Raw genomic sequence first — 17,953 nt, forward strand, 5'->3', positions numbered from 1 at the left:
AACAGCACAAAGAAAAATTTGAACATCACAGAACAATGCGCTGTTACATGAAGCATTCAAACAATCTGCAGGTGCACCACAAAGTTGCACATTTTACTGCTCTAGATAGCAATTGGACAATGGCGTAAATAGGGAAATATTGAGGGAAATACACCAGCTAGACAAGTGCACACCAAACCATCAAATATTGCCTTTGTCTCTCTATATGTGCCGTGTGCCTAGTTTAGATCTCCGCGTTTATGAAATCTTCTCAAATGTACACTTTTATTAACTATTTAATTCCTCAATTCCTACGGTAAAATACATCATTATCTTTTAACAGCAGATTGGGAATACTAACTCACTTCTTTTGAAAACTGCCTACTTCAAACACTTCCCACGAGGAATTGGCACCGCACAAACCCACATTGTGTGCGTCGCCCTAAAGATCATGATGTTACTCACGTATTATTAAAGTGAAACTGCTTCAATCCACTTCTCAAAAATATCTTTCCTCATCATATTTGGCGTACCGTGGCGCGCAAAACATCAGTCTGACATTTATCAGTTGGCATCTCACATGGCCGGACGCCAATTGGTCGTCGAGGTCGTGGGACGCCTCGTGACCGCGCGCGACATGGTTAAGGTAGCAGCTGCTTTAAGATGGGAATAAAACCTTCCGGGGTCTTGCATTCCGAGTCAGAGACGCTACTACTGAGACGCGTGGGCATGATCGTACAACTTGTTTAAAGCGGGGTTTTATCGCTATGTCGAGCGGTCCTAAATATAAGGCGGTTACTTACGGCTGCATACTAATGTGCATATGTGATCAGCGGAGACATTAATTCCCACTCTGGTTATTTGTGCGCCTCTTACATAGTGCGCCATAAAAAATACATACATATATTATTAAGGTGCCTCTTTTTGTCAGAAACCAACCGGCACTATTATGAAGCCGCGCTTTAACCAAGCCGCCGGATCGTACCTGCGTCGCGTGAAGACTGCATGTCTGACTTGGAATCCAAGGGTCCCGGGTTCGATGCCCTATCACCTTCTTTGAGAACTGCCGATTTGCCAGCTGGACACTCGAGCATCAAGCTATGCAATTTCTACGCTGGCATGCCCATTCCCGCTTGGCAGATGTATGCTTGTATTTTTTATCACAATTCCCACCACACCATATCCGTTTAGCCTATTCTATACCCTACGACTAAAAGGATCCGCCTTTTGGTGCGACATAAGCTGAGTCACCTCAAACAAAGGCTCGTAAACAGTATAGACGCAACAAAGCCACTGCAGCTGTATAGATCAGGTGCAATTCTTATGACTTTGTGTGTATGTGTTCAGCGTACTATCACTTCAGGTTCAGAAAAGATACAGAGGTTCTACAGTAGTGGTGTGCCCCAAGTTTGTACAGCGATAAATTTCAGATTGAGTACCAGGAAAGATGCGGAAGAAATATTTCTGTCATAAAGTGTCCGCATGAACTTACGCTGGACATTTTTAATTTTCCTGCAATAGGTGGCAGATACGCTATTGCAGACTACTGATGCGAACTCAAGATGTGGTCTCACGAGAGCATATTGTTACGTGGTGACAAGCGAAGAGGACAGCACAACATGGCGATAGGGTGAAGGGTGATTTAATGGTTGGCCTAGCGCGAGGGCTCCTCTCGTGCCACTGCCGATCTTCTTCTTCGTAACATTTCCCAGGGCCACCAAAAGATCGTCCCGATCGGTTCGCTTGAAGTAGATGATGACGTGACGGTGAGGATGTTCAAGGAAAGACAGGAGTGAATGACTTGCTTGCCACCACGATGTCTGATGCGTGGGTGATCCGCCTCCCCTGGAGCTGTTCAACCATCCGTCACCAGAGTTGATGGGACCGATAGCTCGAGGTCACGTCGGGCGCTTGGGCGGGGGTTGCGTGTTCGTGTCCATCGGTTCCTTCGGGTGATTCGGGTCTTTCAGGTCCTTCGTCTCTGTTCTGGTTGGTCTCTGTTCTTCTTGTCTTCAGGTCCGGGCTGGGGGCTGGGCGGTGGTAGTTGGTCAGGTCTGGGCTGGAATGGCTGGGGCGAAGCTGCTCGGCGATGTCCCTGGGCTCTCGGTCGATGGTTCCGGCTTACAGATGGCATTGATGCTCCAAGGCGAGGATGGGGATGACTTACGCCGCACCTCCAACAAAAATGTTACGTGGTGGCAAGCGAAGAGGACAGCACAACATGGCGATAGGGTCAAGGATGATTTCATGGTTAGTCTAGCGCGAGGGCTCCTCTCGCGCCCCTGCCGATCTTCTTCTTTGTAACAATATTATAGTGGTGGTAGTGAAAACGTTTATTGAATCTTGAGCCTTATTGACTGTTTTGATGGGTCGGCTCGATATCGCGTAGGGTGGCCGGGAGCTTGTGGCTCTCAGCGACTCTTGGAGCGCAGCCCACCAGCTCCTTTTGTGCAGACATTCGTACCGTCGAAATTTTTTGTTAGTCTAGAAATAAGACCAATATGTTTCAATACGCTTAGCACTGTCGTATACATGCAAGCTGCAATCAAGCCTTAAATTAACAACACCAAGGTCTAATACATGGGTAACACGAGAAACTTGACCAGCTAAAAGCGTATAATCAAACATAAATGTGTCGCGTTTTTTCTTTAGAAACATAACGGAAGTCATAATAATATTTCATTTTAAACTATTAATTATTCATTACGACTTTGATGATGTCTTGCAATTGGCGGCAGTCCTGAATATTTACTACCTTACGGAATAATTTGAGGTCACTTGCAAGAAGCGAAATTCTCGAGTTCAGGAATATGTAAAGCCAAATCATTAGCAAACACTAAAAGCAACACCGGTCCTAAGTTAGAGCCTTGAGGCACTCCCGAAGATGATAGAAATTCGTTGGACACACAGCCGGAAAATCGGACCATTTTACGGCGGCTGCCAAGGTAGCTTTTGAGCCACCTACCGTGCCACATGGGGCAAAGTCGGTATTTTTCCATCTTCATCAGAAGTACCCCATGAGAAACCATGTCGAAAGCATTAGTCATGTCAAAGTAGATTGCATCTACCTGACCGTGATTAAATAAATGTGAGCCAGTATAATCAAGAAAGCTGCATAAATTCGCTTCCATTTCTCGACCTTTTAAAAAAACCGTAACGCAGAATTGAGATCTTCTGTTTGAAATATGAGCCCATGCGTTCGTACATAACCATTTTAAAAACGTTCGCAAAAAAACAAATTAGTGACACCGTTCGAAAGTTGTTCACATTACGAGCATCGCCAGACTTTAATACAAGACCAATTACTGACAAATTCCAATGACAAGGAAAAACACCAGTTCGCAACGATAAGTTGAACAAATGCGCAAGAACAGGGACAAAAATCTCAGCGCATTCATTGATTACGAAACTGGGAATTTCATCAACTCCTGTTGAACGTTTTGGCTTAAGTTCCTGACTCGCCGAAAGAACCTTATGCCCGATGACATTATCATAAGCCAAACAGTCAACGCTGTCTTCAAAACTGATAATAGGAGTTGTGTTATCATGGCGCACAAAACAAGAGCGGAAGTGATCAGCAAAAGCTTGGCGCACATCTTGAGGTTTAAAACACATTTTATCGCGCATCTTTATCACAGCAGCAATAACTTTATCATTTCTTTGCTTGCGCACAAAATCCCAAAACCTGTTTGGTTCCTTTTAAAGTTCTGTTCAAGAAGTTTGTGGTACTCGACTTCATCACGTGCAATCAGTTTTTTTGTTTTTTTTTTACAATTTTTATGCACAATGAATATATTTGGTAACAATATTCACTTTCTGATTTCACGTACAGTTTGTGATACTTTTGTTTTTTCTTCAAGTAATGTCTCAAATCGCGCGAAAACCAGCAACGGAATCTACACTTCTTCGATTTATGGCGTGGTATACATTTTTTTATTATACCCTGCACATCTGATGCAAGTCGCTCAACGCCTGTGTTTACATCCTGAATCTGAAGCAATTCTGACCATTCGTAGGCCCGAATATTATTGTACAGCCTAAGGTACTTGCCATACGCGTATCTAAATTTTCTGGCACCATCTCACGCACTGGACAAAAAGAAAAAAAGAACGACAAGGCAGACGGGCAATGATATTTGTCTGCCAGAACAAGAGGATCGCGCACCGCTTGCACGCCAAAAAGAGGCACATTAGATAAAATTAGGTCTAACATAGTTCTTCATTGCATTGCATTGATGTAAACCATGAAAATTACTAAAATCAATTAAACATTCAGCTTTTTTTCGAGTTGCCGTGCAGGCACTAGTAATCAAACCAGTGAACCCATCGACCTTAGGAAGAAGAATGTCCCCGTAAATGTGAACCTTGTATTTCGAAAAATCGATTATTTTCCCAATATCCAAAAAATGGTCGGTGAAAACGTTAGGAGCAGAATTTGCTGGAAAGTAGTAACAGCCGACTAGATAGTGCGATTTGTCACAGGTTGGAATTTTCAGCCACACACATTCTTCGTATGTCTCCAGGTCTGGTCTCCTAAATGCATTTAGCACAGAATGGCAGGCTATCAGAACTCCGTTCCCATATTTAATCGTGTGAGAATAGAGCCTGTCGGCCCTGAAGACAGCATACTCATCTAAGAAATAAGACGCACTTGAACATGATGAGTTTAGCCACGTTTCTGTCAGGCACATAATGTCATACTCCCATTCGTATGCATTCGCGAAGAGAGCTTCCCTTTTAGTTCGCAGCCCTCTCGTGTTTTGGTATTACAGCTTCATTTCCTGTGCCACATGTAGTTAGAGCATCGTTAGGGTACATTGAAGCGTCGTGAGGACCACAGCTTTCCATAAAAAGGGCGAAATACGCAACCACCAGGCCACACTTCCGGATTGCTCACAAGTTCAAATATATGCTCATCCAGAGAAACGCGGATGAGCAATATGTATCTATACTTCGTTTTCAGTTTCGTGCAAGTAACAACCTTGTCACCTACTGTATCCGCCAAAAGTTCCTGTATGTCCGACGCCGTTGTTGCGGGTTCAGGCGAGAATCAAATAAGCTTTCCTTCGCTAGTAGTTTGGACGTTACTTCAAGCATGGACTGCTTAACTATGCCAAACGTTGCTCGAGGCTGAGGTGGTTGGCTCACCGCTTTCGATGGGCGCGGCAGATGAGTACTCCAGTCCTGAGCAGGATGCTTCGGTGGAGGGGCCGACATTTTAGCGGGCAGATCTGCCGCCACGGCTGAAGCGTCGTTACGAGCTTCCGAACAGTCGGAATTTGAACACTCACACTGCCTGGCGGTACGAACAGATGCACTCAGGCCACTCAAACTTTCAGGCAGGAGCGCGTTTTCCACACGAAACTGTCGCAGCTCATCCGTCAACGCATCCATTCGACTAGCCATTTATTGTAGCATAAAAATAACACTCGAGGAAGCACTGACGGAATCTGAGTCTTGAAAATCCAGGGAAGAGCGTTGCGCTTCGGGAGGCGTTTCCGTGTCGCTAGTTCCGCAGATAAGCCCAGCCGCCGAAGGATCACGCCGCTTCACGCAATGAACACATTTGTACTTGCTGGCCCCGGATTCCATTAGGATGTTGTATTCCTCGGCCTGTATGTTGATGCATTTGCAGTGAAAACGCTGTTTGCAAGACGCGCACGGCAAAAACCGCTGCCTACCACGAGTGGTCTGGGAGCAGAGCGCACATGCGTCCGCATCGGGTGCCATGATGAGCGGATATGCGGATATATGATGCCGCTGAAGTGGAAACTCGACGTCGTAGTCGAGACGTTTAGAAAAGGGTAAGCTGAAATTTGTGCGTGAGTGACTGAAAGATACTTCAATTGCATTTTAGAGGCAATTCATCAGGAACTACTAGTTCGGTATGTGATATCGGTGATAGCTCAGAACATATCTGGAGACGCTGCAGGACAGGTCTAACGAGAACCCCCGCAGCACAGTTCTATGCTAAATATCACAGCATAGCATCAGGATTGGCTACGTATGTACATACATACATAGTCACATTACATGTACAGCACAGTGGTTCATGCGGTATAACGTCCCCAAACGATTCAGGCAATGAGAGATGCCGTACTGAAGGACTCAGACATTTTCGACCACTTCGAGATTTTTAACGGGTGCTGCCATCGCACAGCACACAGGCACCTAGCTTTTTGTGTGCGTCGGAAAGCGGCTGCCGTAGCTAGGATTTGATGATCCCGCATCCTTGGGCATAGACGTCGAGTGCCCTATCCACTCCAATGCGGGACTTTTTCACAAAGGTTGCCTGCAAGTTTAAAGCAGCCTTTACTGCGTAAGTGCATTGAAACTTTTGCCTTATGGCTTTGCATCTTCAGGGCAAAGCGTCATTAATCCTAAGTGCTTTTAAGGTAATACCCGATAATTCAGGACATATGCAGTCGACAGTGACGGCGTGCCTAAAGGATGAAGCCGCTATCGCAGCATGGTATGCCTGTATAAATCAATATTTGACGGGATCCAAGCCATTATCCGGAAAGGAGAACTTATCGCTACTGAAATCAATTAAATAAACGACCATAATCATGTTACCCTTCACCGGTCCTCAGGTTCTTGATTCGCAAATGTCTACTGAGCACGCAAAATTGTTCTATATGAAAATGACGAAGGGCAACTGCAAAAAGTTCAGGGAGGTGATACATAAAAAACAAAGTAGAAAACTGTTTGAGTCAGCCGATTTTTGTTCCGCTCTACCCCGAAGAGTCCAGGAAAGAGAGGTAGTTTCCCACGCATGAATATAAAAAAAAAACTACCTTGACTACTGTATCGATTAAAATGGGTGGTTTCCTAAGCAGGCCACCAGGAGCAAGGAATAAACCAGAGGAGCGAACCGTCGACTGTGTTTTCGTGCATTAGCTCTACACTTCACATCCACAAACCTCAACAATGGTTTGTGCAGTTGACCTTGAACTCTCACTCTGTGCAGAAAATATCATCGTCTTCATATTGCGCTATGTAGCAAACATTATCTTCTTCATCATCGTGCGCAGACCAGACAGCATTATGCTGTCGCCGCAGCTGATCACGCCTCGTGTCAAAATGCCGCTCATTCTCACACCGTACAATAAACGTCGCCATCTTCATTAAGTTCCAACTAAAAACCTCTGCCGCTTAAGCAGTGAGCATCTTCGTCTTTTTGAAGTTCAATTTGCGCCCTTTCTTTATCATAAACCATCTCACTAATGACAGAAAACGTAGTCGATCCAGACAGGCTGTCGAAGCCATAAAAAAACATGCAACCAGGATAGCCCGTTTTCGGGAAGCTTAGCAAGTGTGGAAGCCAAACAATATTAAAGCGCCAGAAGCGACTGCGACTGTGGCCGGTGGCTCCAGATCTCGAAACCTGGTTCATGGATAGTTCAACCTCTACTATGTTCACTCTTCGCAATCAAGCGCCAGGACAGAACATTTCAATCAATCAAAGGCCGAAATTGAACACCAAAGCACACTCTCAGACTCTCAACGTCTAGCGTATTTATTGCGGTAGATTGCAGTGTCCCTCATCGATTGACTGATTATTTTCTTATTGATTGATGTACTTTCAGAAGTTTCTCTGATTGTGGGGAAAGGTAGTCATTATGTGTCAGATGCTTTTTTACACGAAATCATAGGTAAATCATGTACTCTTGGATAAGCTAAGCATGGCATTGAGCATGTGCCTTCCTCCACAATTCGTTTTGATTTCCTTAGCTAAATCCTGCTTCCATAGCATAACTTATCGAGCAGCTGACTAGAACTAGTCTGTGCTTGCGCGGCAACAATCTGGAGTAAGGATGTCCGGCGTTTGTCTTCCACAAACAAGGTTCCCATATGCAGTTATTGCGAGCTTTTACTGCGCAACATAGATTTGAGCCACACGACGCTCAATTTCTGAGTAGCTACGGAGAAGAAAGGGCTCACGGTGCAGACACAGGTGTAGGCCTTGTGATCTACTTCTACCTCTATATAACCAAGGCCTTTTATTGTTGTGAAAATGCTCCGCTCCTTCATTGCCCTACGCAATACTTCATAGTAGAGTGCCAACTTTGCTCCATATGCCCTTCAGTCTTAAAAAAATAAAGAGTACTGAAGAAACTACATTAGAGTAACGCGAAAGCACGGATGCTGCTGTTGGTTGTTTCTGGTTGCTTCTTTGTTGGTTCTAGTTGCTTCTAGTTGCTTAATTCACTTCTTGTTTATTCATTTTAGACTTTGGTACTTTCAAATTGCGCGCCAATCCCTTCCTATGCCTTTTTTCCGCTTTACTTCCGGTTGCGTGACGCCACCTCTTTGACTGCCTTAATTAACTACTTAAGCCTTTGGTACTTTCAAATTGCGCACCAATCGATTCCTATGCCCTTTTTTTTACTCGACTTCAGGTTGCGTGACGTCACATCTTTGACGTCACCCAAATTGACTGATTTATTTGATTATTTGTAGTATTTGACACATTCAAATGCGGCGCCAAGCGATTCGCTAATGAGGCCATTTTTGCCTCTAACTGATTACCTCATTAACCTATCGGCCTAATTATTTTTGCACACAACATTACATCACCCTCTATCGATTGACACCACTCATTAACCTCTACGACTTCTCAGTTACAATTGCTGCGGATAGGATTTTGCGTGTTTCGCCTCTAATTAATTTCCTAAATAGTTTATTCACTTAATTATTATTTCGGACACAACATTACGTCACCCTGTATCGATTGACACCCCTCATTATCCTCTATCACTTCTCAAATACTTGCCGCTGCTGCGGGCACGATTTTGCGGACGCGGCCTGCGGACACGGTCTGCGGACAGAAATCTTTCGCGTTAAAATATTTGTAAGAGATCAGGACATGGTTAAGATTATGTAGCAACAAATAACATACATTACACCAAAGTGAAATCGATATTTCGGAGTCTTAATTTTTATAAAGAAACATTGAAAGAGGATTTACTACATCAGCGGCGCTTAAATATTTTAAGCTTTAATTTTTAGCAATGTATGAAATAAAATAGCCAACGCAAAACTTACAAATCGAAAGTTTGGTTACATTCTTCAATAAGGTTCATTATACCGGACGCCTTAAATCGTCTTGTAATATGTAATGTTGAGACCGTTATTTTTATTACGAGCACTGCATTTTGTACAAGGGAATACCGGCAATAACATGGTCTTGGCGACAAACGGGAAATTTTCGTAATATCTGCTTTATTATTTCTTCAAACATACAACTACACAAAGCCTCACTGCTTAATATGGTCTGATAGGGATTATCTTCGGGCAGTTGTTTTTCTTGACGCACCTCTTTGTCTTCGGATTCCTGTAGTAACCACCCTTGCACCAGCATCGGTAGGCCAGATCGAAACTGCATGCTACTGGTGGCCCAGTTATTAACTGTAAGCAATTCTTTTCACCGCAGGTGCTTGAGTCCCCCCTATACTCCTCGTGCTTGGGACACTTGTGAGGTCTGAGCCATCCTAAAATGAAGGGGGCGAGGCAGGTTTTTAACAAGCCTGAGAAATATCAAGTTCGGAAACTCATAAACTTTACCATAGCAAACATTCCGGTCAACATTATCAAACAGTACTAAAGGCTGATTTATTGGAATTTGAGGTTGCAGCCGACTGCAGAGTAGCTGCTCGGCGTTACCACCTGCTCCTATAATGTTAGTTTCATTTTGCTAAACTTGTATGAAAAAATGGCGGCACCCTGATTTATGAGTCTGGCAAATTTTGTCTGGTGGCTATTTTTAACTTTGGAGCAGTGTAGCGCAGAAATGATATGGATTTATTGTTCTGCCGTGGAGAACGCAGCTGCATGGGGCAGAAAATCGACACGATGTGCTTGGTTGCAAGAGCCAAACGTCTTGGCACTTAGCCAGCACGAAAGTTGATTGAGAGATGGATAAGATCTTTAGCGCAGAGAAAAACCATGACATGATCATGACGCAGCCTTTTCGCAGCCTTTTATGCTCAAGCTAGCCTTTTTTACATGAGCAGCCATACAGTTGATGAAACAGCTTTTTTCACCAGGTTCGTGACTCCTTCCAGGGAAATCTATTTTCTATAAAAACAGTTGCACATGCATGGCTGATAGCCATGCACGTGCAACCTGCGCGTGCGATGAGACTATAGGCCACATTCTTTATGAGTATCCCATATACAGACGGAAAGACAGTCTCTGCCGTGCGCTGGAGCATCTAGATGGAAGCCCACTGACAGAAATCAAGATTCTAAGACACTGGGCGCGGCGATCGTCAGCTATGAAGGCCTCCCGGGCACTGCTCCGCTTCATAAAAACCACGGGTCTGACCGATAGGCTGTGATTTTACTGTGATGTGACTCTGACGTAATGTGATGTGACGTGATATGGCTGTGATGTGACAATGCTGACTTCACCCATCCCTCGCTTGCCCATAACTTTTATATCCACTCACCCTCTTCCCCCAGTGCATGGTAGCAAACCGGTTTCTTCTTCCGGTTAACCTCTCTGCCTTTCTTCCTCCTCTTCCTCCTCCTACTGGAGAAACTAAAGTGTACCTTGGCACCCATCCTGAGAGCGATACGGGTAGCGTAAACACTGGTGGCGTCACTGCCCGTATTATATCGTTGTGTTCCCAACTCCTCTCATATCTTCCTCGAGAGCAGCTGTGAGTCCTTATGCTTGTATTCGACACCAGATATGTTCACCGCTCCCTTGGTACTGGTTTCGTCTGACACTCTTTCCGAGATGCACTTCAGCATCTCGATCTTTATGAGCGGCCAAAATAAACATACTCTTACAATTCGTGTAGGTGCTGGGTGAGCCCTCATCCGCCCTGGAACTCTGGAGTCGCATGTTTGCTTCTGCGTGCACATGCGAGACGAAACTTCCTCGACCACCGCACCCGTGCCACCAACGGTTCTTTGTTCATGCATACTACAGCAGCGCGACCATTTCTTCTTCAGCAGCACGGACGACCCCGGTGACAAAGATCGGTTGCCGTCATTTGAGCAAGCCAATAGTTACAATAAACGGCACGATTAATTCAAGCTGGCTAAGATCATCTTTTGATCACCGGGACGTGGTGACCCGGGTTTAGCAACCATGAGGTAGACTGTCTCTTGTTCTGCATTTAAGAAGAGTTTTCAGAAAGTGTTCGGCTGCCCCGCAGAGCGCGAACTCCCTGCCGTAGAACGTTTACGTGATTGTGCTCAGAACAGATGTCGAAGAGACAAGAGAGTTACATTGAGGAGCTTGTAAATGAAACCTCTGTAAATGTGTTAACATGCTCATCCCCAAACCTGATAAGATCCATCATGTCCTCAAAGGGATTGCTGAATGCATATTTCAGATACTTCTCGCAAAACTTATGTCCTTTTAATAGCGTACGAAGTTTTGCCAGAACTACGTCCAGCTCAGCAAGCAGCGCTCTTCCACGCGGTGCTCTGGTCTGCAATGTGAACCTTTTCACAGTGGGCTGGCCGATTTTGCGTCTTCTGAGGAGACTCGACTCTTTGATTGAGCAAATTGAAGTCTGTGCATGAAGAGGCTCCCCGCCAGGTGTCACTCATGTCTGACATCCAAGACTCTGGTAGCCTTGTTCTAGACATGGTCCGCCTTCGGGCACTGCCATATGCCATGTCAGACAAGAATGCGCCTGCAGTGCAACCCTGTGCTGCCGCCTGTGACGGTATCTCTCACGCACGTCCAAGAGGTTGGCCCAGGCCGCGACTCTAAACTCCATCTAGTTCCCACCCCCCCGCCTCTTCCTCCCATCCGCCGCTTCAAGATGAGCCCTCGTTCATAAGAACCTGATTCTTCGCAATGGTGCCCCTCAACAAATGCACAGTGACCAAGGCGCCTTTTCGCGCCTGACGATCTTGAGGTCCTCCTTAAAGAATTCACTATTTGCTGACTGTTATGTCTTACCGCCCTCAGAAGAAGATGATGACAGAGTATTTTAACCGGACCCTTAGTGACATCCTGGCACTGTACGTGGACGTCGCCTATTCCGCGCGAAACTAGGCTCTTCCCCTCGTACCCTTCGCGTATGGCGCTGGATTATCTCCGTTCACTCTGCTTTACCTGCGCGAGCCAACCTGCACAATGGATACACTTCCTACCCACCGTCCCTCCTCACCGGACCCTCAGTGACATCCTGGCACTGTACGTGGACGTAGCATATTCCACGCGAAACTAGGCTCTTCCACTCGTACCCTTCGCGTATGGCGCTGGATTATCTCCGTTCACTCTGCTTTACCTGCGCGAGCCAACCTGCACAATGGATACACTTCCTACCCACCGTCCCTCCTCACCGGACCCTCAGTGACATCCTGGCACTGTACGTGGACGTAGCATATTCCACGCGAAACTAGGCTCTTCCCCTCGTACCCTTCGCGTATGGCGCTGGATTATCTCCGTTCACTCTGCTCTACGGGCGTAAGCCAACCTGCACAATGGATACACTTCCTACCCACCGCCCTGATGCTTCTACATCGACGCCACTTTTAGACGCTGTCACGTATGCAGACGAATGCTGTCAGCCAGCCTGCACGCTTCCAACACAAAATCAGTGGCAACGAAAGCCTCACCGCGACACTGGCGAAGCTTCATCACATCCGCCCATCTCCCTGGTATGGGTCTGCGTGCTTTCCAGAAAGCCTGGCTTTTAAGGATTCTGCTTGCCAAGCATAACGGTCCATACCAAATTCCTCAGTAAATGCCCCCTGTCAATTGCATAGTTGAGTCCGCTGCGTCTTCTGTGAACTTGTGTCAGCATGGCCACGAAAAAGTTCATATCAACCTCTTGAAGCACCACTATGACCATTGTTTCCTTTCGGGTCCATAAAACGCCACAATGTTTCCACTGGCGCAACTGTCGTGTACAAACCGTCATTGCATTCGCCACCGGATGCGGCGGCTCTTCGCTGCGCTCAAAGCCGAAGAACTTAACCCCCTTATTAGTGTGGGGTTCGTCTGACAATTCGCTACAGGATCTGGACTGAGACCGCTCTAAATGTGCTTACAATATGTCGAGCGTTTTTTTCTTAGAAAACCCAAAACTTTAAGGAAAATGTAACCGGCTTTACATTTATTTTAACCCTGTGACTAACTGCCGGCTACAGTGGAAGCAAGGTAAGAGGGAAACTGCTTCAATTAGATCTCCAATTATCTAAATACGTTATTACCTTTTTAGTTTCCGTTTTAGGGCGCATTTTCCCTTTGAAGAAACCGCCTTTTTTACAAAATCTGGCGCCCTCTGGGAGTGGTTGAAAATTCGTCTGCTGCTGGTTGAAAACACCCTTGGCTCCAGCGAAATGACGGTGCGCGTTCTTGACACCGCCATGTATCGCATGCGCCTGTCACGAATATCATCCGCTTCGCATTCAAGGGGTACCAGGTTCGATCCCTGGTACCGCCGGGTACTCGCCGGTTTTCGATGGATACAATCGACAAATACTAGCTTTCCACCGGCCTGGTGCTCGCCTCTTTGAAATGAAATTCTTAGAAAAGAGGTTATGGGCCATAAATAATACCTTGGCAAAGGGCCACATAATGGCCTCTGCCGCATGAGGCGTACTTACTGTTGTCCGATGGCGGAACAAATGACTGGCCCATCGACGCTAAAGAAGTGTTACAGCTCGCCAAACAGAATCCTCCGGGCTTACATGGAATAGCCCAGGTGGAGCCCCTTCCCAGGAGCTGTCTCGACCATTCTTGTACCCATTAACATTGGGTCTCAAAATAACGGCTTGAGGGGCTAGTTGGGCCTCTAGCTGTTATTCTTGGCCTAAAGTTGTTATTCTTGGACTCATCTTACGTTTTGGGGCCATGGGAGTTTACAGAATTTTTTCCCTTCAAGTACATGGGCCTCGTGGCGTCTTAGATGTTGGCAAGATAAAGTTTCTCATTACCTAGGGACTACTTAAGTTATGGGGTGTAGATGGACATGTCCTACTGTATATGTGTGGTGGTGTTTTTAGTGAATGACTTGTGACTTTGTGGTTATATTTGCCTGTCCAGCGTGGTAGGAGTTGCTGGGCAAAGCTGAGGTGTGGATTTACAAGACAGTATAGATTTTGTGACTGTCATGTTTGGTTGATGTTTTCGGGCTGAGAGGAAGAAAGTGTCAATATTCCCTTGGGAAAGAAGAGGAAGAAGAGATTGGTCACCGCCATGTTTGGACAAGGTTATGGTCTGCGAGGAAGTGAGTGCCTTTTTCCCCCTAGGCAAAGAAGAGGGAAATGAGAAGAAGAGGAAGTTGAGACGTGCCTGAGTGTAGAAGAGGAAGTGTTTTCCGGTTCTTCTTACAGTTGGTAGTGTGCGCGTGTGGTGTGTATCTTTTCCTGTGTTTGTGTTTGTTTGCGCCACATATCTGAATAACATTGGGTCATCGTCAGAGCCGTCAAACAATCCTGCCAGCTCTCCCACCGCACTTGGCAGACCTGCCTGGTAATGCCACCGGGTTGGTCGTGTGTGGGTACCACCCACATACTCGGGCAGACGGAGTTGCAACTCCCCGTGATGCACTTATATGACGTGCACCCCTGCCAGTTGCCATAGCGCCCCCGAGTTCGGTATACCTCTCTCGGTGCCGCGCTCCAAGCGCTTATGGTTTAAGTTTTCGATACGAAGCAAAAACTTCCTGTTGAAAGTTTTCCTAACAGAGTAATAATACTAGAGTAGAAAATCAATGGCAAAGCGTCGTCAGCCTTCCGAATGAGGATCAGCAAATATACTGTTTGTTCTGGTATGGTTACACAGCACACGAAAAGGTTATGTTCAAAAGCTTCTTCCATGCATTTGACAATGTCTTATAGGTACATTTACTGTTCGCAATGATTCGCTCACGATGAGAAGAACGGAAAATGGAGCAGATTTGTGGATTAACCTATTATCAACCAATATACATACTGCGTTAATGACCAATAGATGTTATGGCCCAATATTTAACGGACAACAATTGTGTACTTTGAATGTTTCAAAAACTTAGTTGCGGAGGGTAACAGACTGTACATCCGGGAAAATACATACTGTTCATGATGGCACATATTCTAGAATCACTCACCTGGCAGGTGCAGGTTCGGTTCTTCCTCCCACGATAAGTTCGGCATCCCTGCGCAGCGGACACCCTTTAACTCTTTAATATAGACGGCAAAGGAAACTACGAAACTATTTCGTAACACACACACACACGCACACACACACACACACACACACACACACGCACACACACACACACCTGTTTTTACCACCATCGCATGTCCTAACGCAGTCTAACTTGTGCATTCGCACAGTTTCAACAACTTTCTTTCTACATTAAGGGGCTATTGGAAATAAATAGCAGCAGTGAGCAATCCGTCTGCTGGCCTCTCTCTTTCTGTAGCAGCCCTGTAACACTACTTTTTACTATAGGAAGTACTGGTTGTGAGCCCAGGACGACCAGTACCCCTTTATTTGCCTCTTGCCTCTGAAATGTTTTCTTTTGCATCTCTGCGTGAGTAAATAAACAAATATTGCATATTAAGCTATGATTTTAATTCAAAATGTACAAGCAAAAGAAAGTTATTCTTTTTTGCTTCTGATTTTTATTTGAAAAATTAAGTTTTCGTGAAAGAGCAAAGAAATGCCCAGAAAAGGAAATGCTCTTTCGAGAGGCATTTCAACACATAGACATGTTTTAAACTCATAAATCAAAAATCCTTTCCGAAGTGAAAGAGAGGGGTGCGGCAGAGTTTTTCCAACAATGTAAGGCCCACCAAGATAACAAGGTCCATTGTAAGAAATACTTGGTTTTTAAAGACAGCCTGCAATCTAATAATTTCTCCGGCGTAGGAATGTCAGTGAGTGCGGCTATAAGGAAACAACTGATTGATGAAAACTAGTAAGATCGTTCAGGTTTTTCCTAATTCATTTCGGACAACTGATTGCAATTTGATGTTTTTAGTCGCGTGGTAATAAAAAAAAACAATAAGGTTTTTAAATTTCGCAACCATTAATTTTGTGACCAATCTTGCTACGCAAAATTCAGATGTTACAAGCCATTTTCAAACCCATGACGCTAAAGCGACGTGGATAATTCTTTGCCATTCTTTGGCTCATGCGGACTTCATATGTTTTGTCCCACCTGTCCTTTGTGCTCGTCGCTTCCCAATTTAAAATTCTCCTCAAAGTTTAAGTTGCTGTGCGTTGTCAGACATTGAGGCCCTGTGCCGTGGCAGCGTCAACATTTGAACCGCACGCTAAAGCATGCCTCCCGCGGAACATGCAAGGGAAGGCAAATCCGTGCTTGAGCAGCCATGATAGGCAACCCAATACGAAGCTCCCCAATACTCATGCTGTGGTGCCAGGGGAAGGGCTTTTCGCCCTACGTGTTGAGCTGGACGAGCCGAGCCAGCACTGAGTGTTTTTTATCTTCTCAAAAGCCATTCTTTAGCGCGAATCCTGGACGCTTGGCGTGAGTTTCCACTTAGCGCGTTTTCTTCGTCTCGTTTATTCGGGTTAGATTTTGCAGTTTACTGTTCTGTTTCTTGTTTGTTTGTTTCACGCCTAAACAGTGAGTTTCATTGGTATTCTTGTTCTGGCTGCCTAGCATAAAGCGGTTCAAACTCACTGGTTTGTGGATGGTTGGCCGTGCGGATCGCGGATCGGGGCTCATCCTCTTTTTCGGGGCAAAAGCGGAAGCTATCATCTTGTGTAAAACCGGTGTTCCTTGCCTCTTCATAGCTTTGAGCTTTGCTTCCCTCTGTATTAAGCTTTTCTTTTCATTCATTTAGAGTACGCTTCCGCAATGCAGGACCGCCAGCACCACGGAACCACCACCATTTCGAAGCCGGCCGAGGAAATCCGCCGGTCTAAATGTTGCACTGGAACATCGCCAGCACACCTTCTCACGTCGGAAGGTACAACATTGGCGCCTAGGAACCTTCAGCTACTTAAAGGGCAACTCCGGGGGTTTTTTGACATTCGAATACTCTAATAAAAATTTTACTGTAGATTCTCCTCTCCGTCCTGACGCATTCCACAAAATTTGGGCGCCGTACGATAATCCGTTCGCGCGCAACACGACTTTAAAATATACTGTTTTCATGGCTTAAGTTGAGACTATTTCTGCGGGCAACACTGAGTTTCTGACGTCACAAACAGTATACCGGCATTACTGTCCACTTCCTGCATGATTATGAAATTGTGAGGCTTATATTGAACTACCTCAGAGATTTTATGCAATGCTTCATGATTTCCATACTTTATTTTCACCATCCAACGCACGTACGAGTGTTTCTCTAATACTGAGTGTGACGTCACCATTTCGTCATCTGGGACGTCGTTTCTGGCCGTAAAAGCAGTTTCGGTTTCGATTTGCTGTTTTTTTTTCTTTAAAAATACTTCTAATTGGAATTTCGAAAAACTGTTTTTTGTGTTCGAGTCAGAACGTGCCGAGGAATGTAATTCAACCAAAAACACAGAATGATGGAAAAACCACCGGAGTTGACCTTTAAGCTCGCAAACATATCTGCTTCCAAATCCCTCAGCGCTGGCCCGCCTATTCCATCCCCGATGCAAAAGACAGAAAGTTCTCCCTACCAGCCCCACGGCATTTTATCGGGTAGCTCCTATCTCGGCTGTCTATGCGCGGACTTGTCCTTCACGCGCACGTGAAGTGTGGCGGGTGTTGTTCGCCCTCGATTCAAAAGTTCCCGCTGCCGCCACGGCAGAGGGCCCCAAGGCCTATTCATAAAAATTGAATAAAATGTAAAACATTAAAACGCAGGGTGTAGCATACACGAATTTGAAATGAAAACTAATGCTGTCTTTACGTGATGTTCTCAAATTTAACGGCCTCACTAGAAAACTTATCGGTGGAAACTACTCACCCTCCACGAAGAATAATTCGGAGCAGACGAGAGCAGCGACGATAAGGAAGGCAGACTTCATGACAGGAGTGAAGGCAACCGCCGGCAACTTCGAAGAAAGTG

The 17,953-nt window shown here is 45.5% G+C and overlaps 1 protein-coding gene across 1 annotated transcript; it reads right to left on the minus strand.

Moving 5' to 3' along the window:
• Positions 1 to 9,185: 9,185 nt before the first annotated feature.
• On the minus strand, positions 9,186 to 17,953 carry LOC146175765 (chymotrypsin inhibitor Ani s 6-like). Its single transcript, XM_084580863.1, has 3 exons — positions 17,852 to 17,953; positions 15,046 to 15,093; positions 9,186 to 9,472 (listed from the first exon to the last, which is right to left on the minus strand). Exons 1-3 carry the CDS (start codon positions 17,910 to 17,912, stop codon positions 9,246 to 9,248), a joined length of 336 nt encoding a protein of 111 aa, XP_084436989.1. The 5' UTR covers positions 17,913 to 17,953; the 3' UTR covers positions 9,186 to 9,245.

This window comes from Amblyomma maculatum, chromosome 10 (genome assembly GCF_055883805.1).
Source record: "Amblyomma maculatum isolate TAMU_Amacu chromosome 10, ASM5588380v1, whole genome shotgun sequence".
Classification (NCBI taxonomy): Eukaryota; Metazoa; Arthropoda; class Arachnida; order Ixodida; family Ixodidae; genus Amblyomma; species Amblyomma maculatum.

What these genes read in the sequence shown, in the direction of transcription:
- LOC146175765 (XM_084580863.1), bottom strand. Translation starts at nt 17,912, where the DNA reads ATGAAGTCTGCCTTCCTTATCGTCGCTGCTCTCGTCTGCTCCGAATTA. An exon ending in CGAATTATTCTTCGTGGAGG is followed by an intron (nt 15,094 to 17,851) that starts GTGAGTAGTTTC and finishes TCCGCTGCGCAG; the next exon opens with GGATGCCGAACTTATCGTGG. An exon ending in ACCGAACCTGCACCTGCCAG is followed by an intron (nt 9,473 to 15,045) that starts GTGAGTGATTCT and finishes CCTTCATTTTAG; the next exon opens with GATGGCTCAGACCTCACAAG.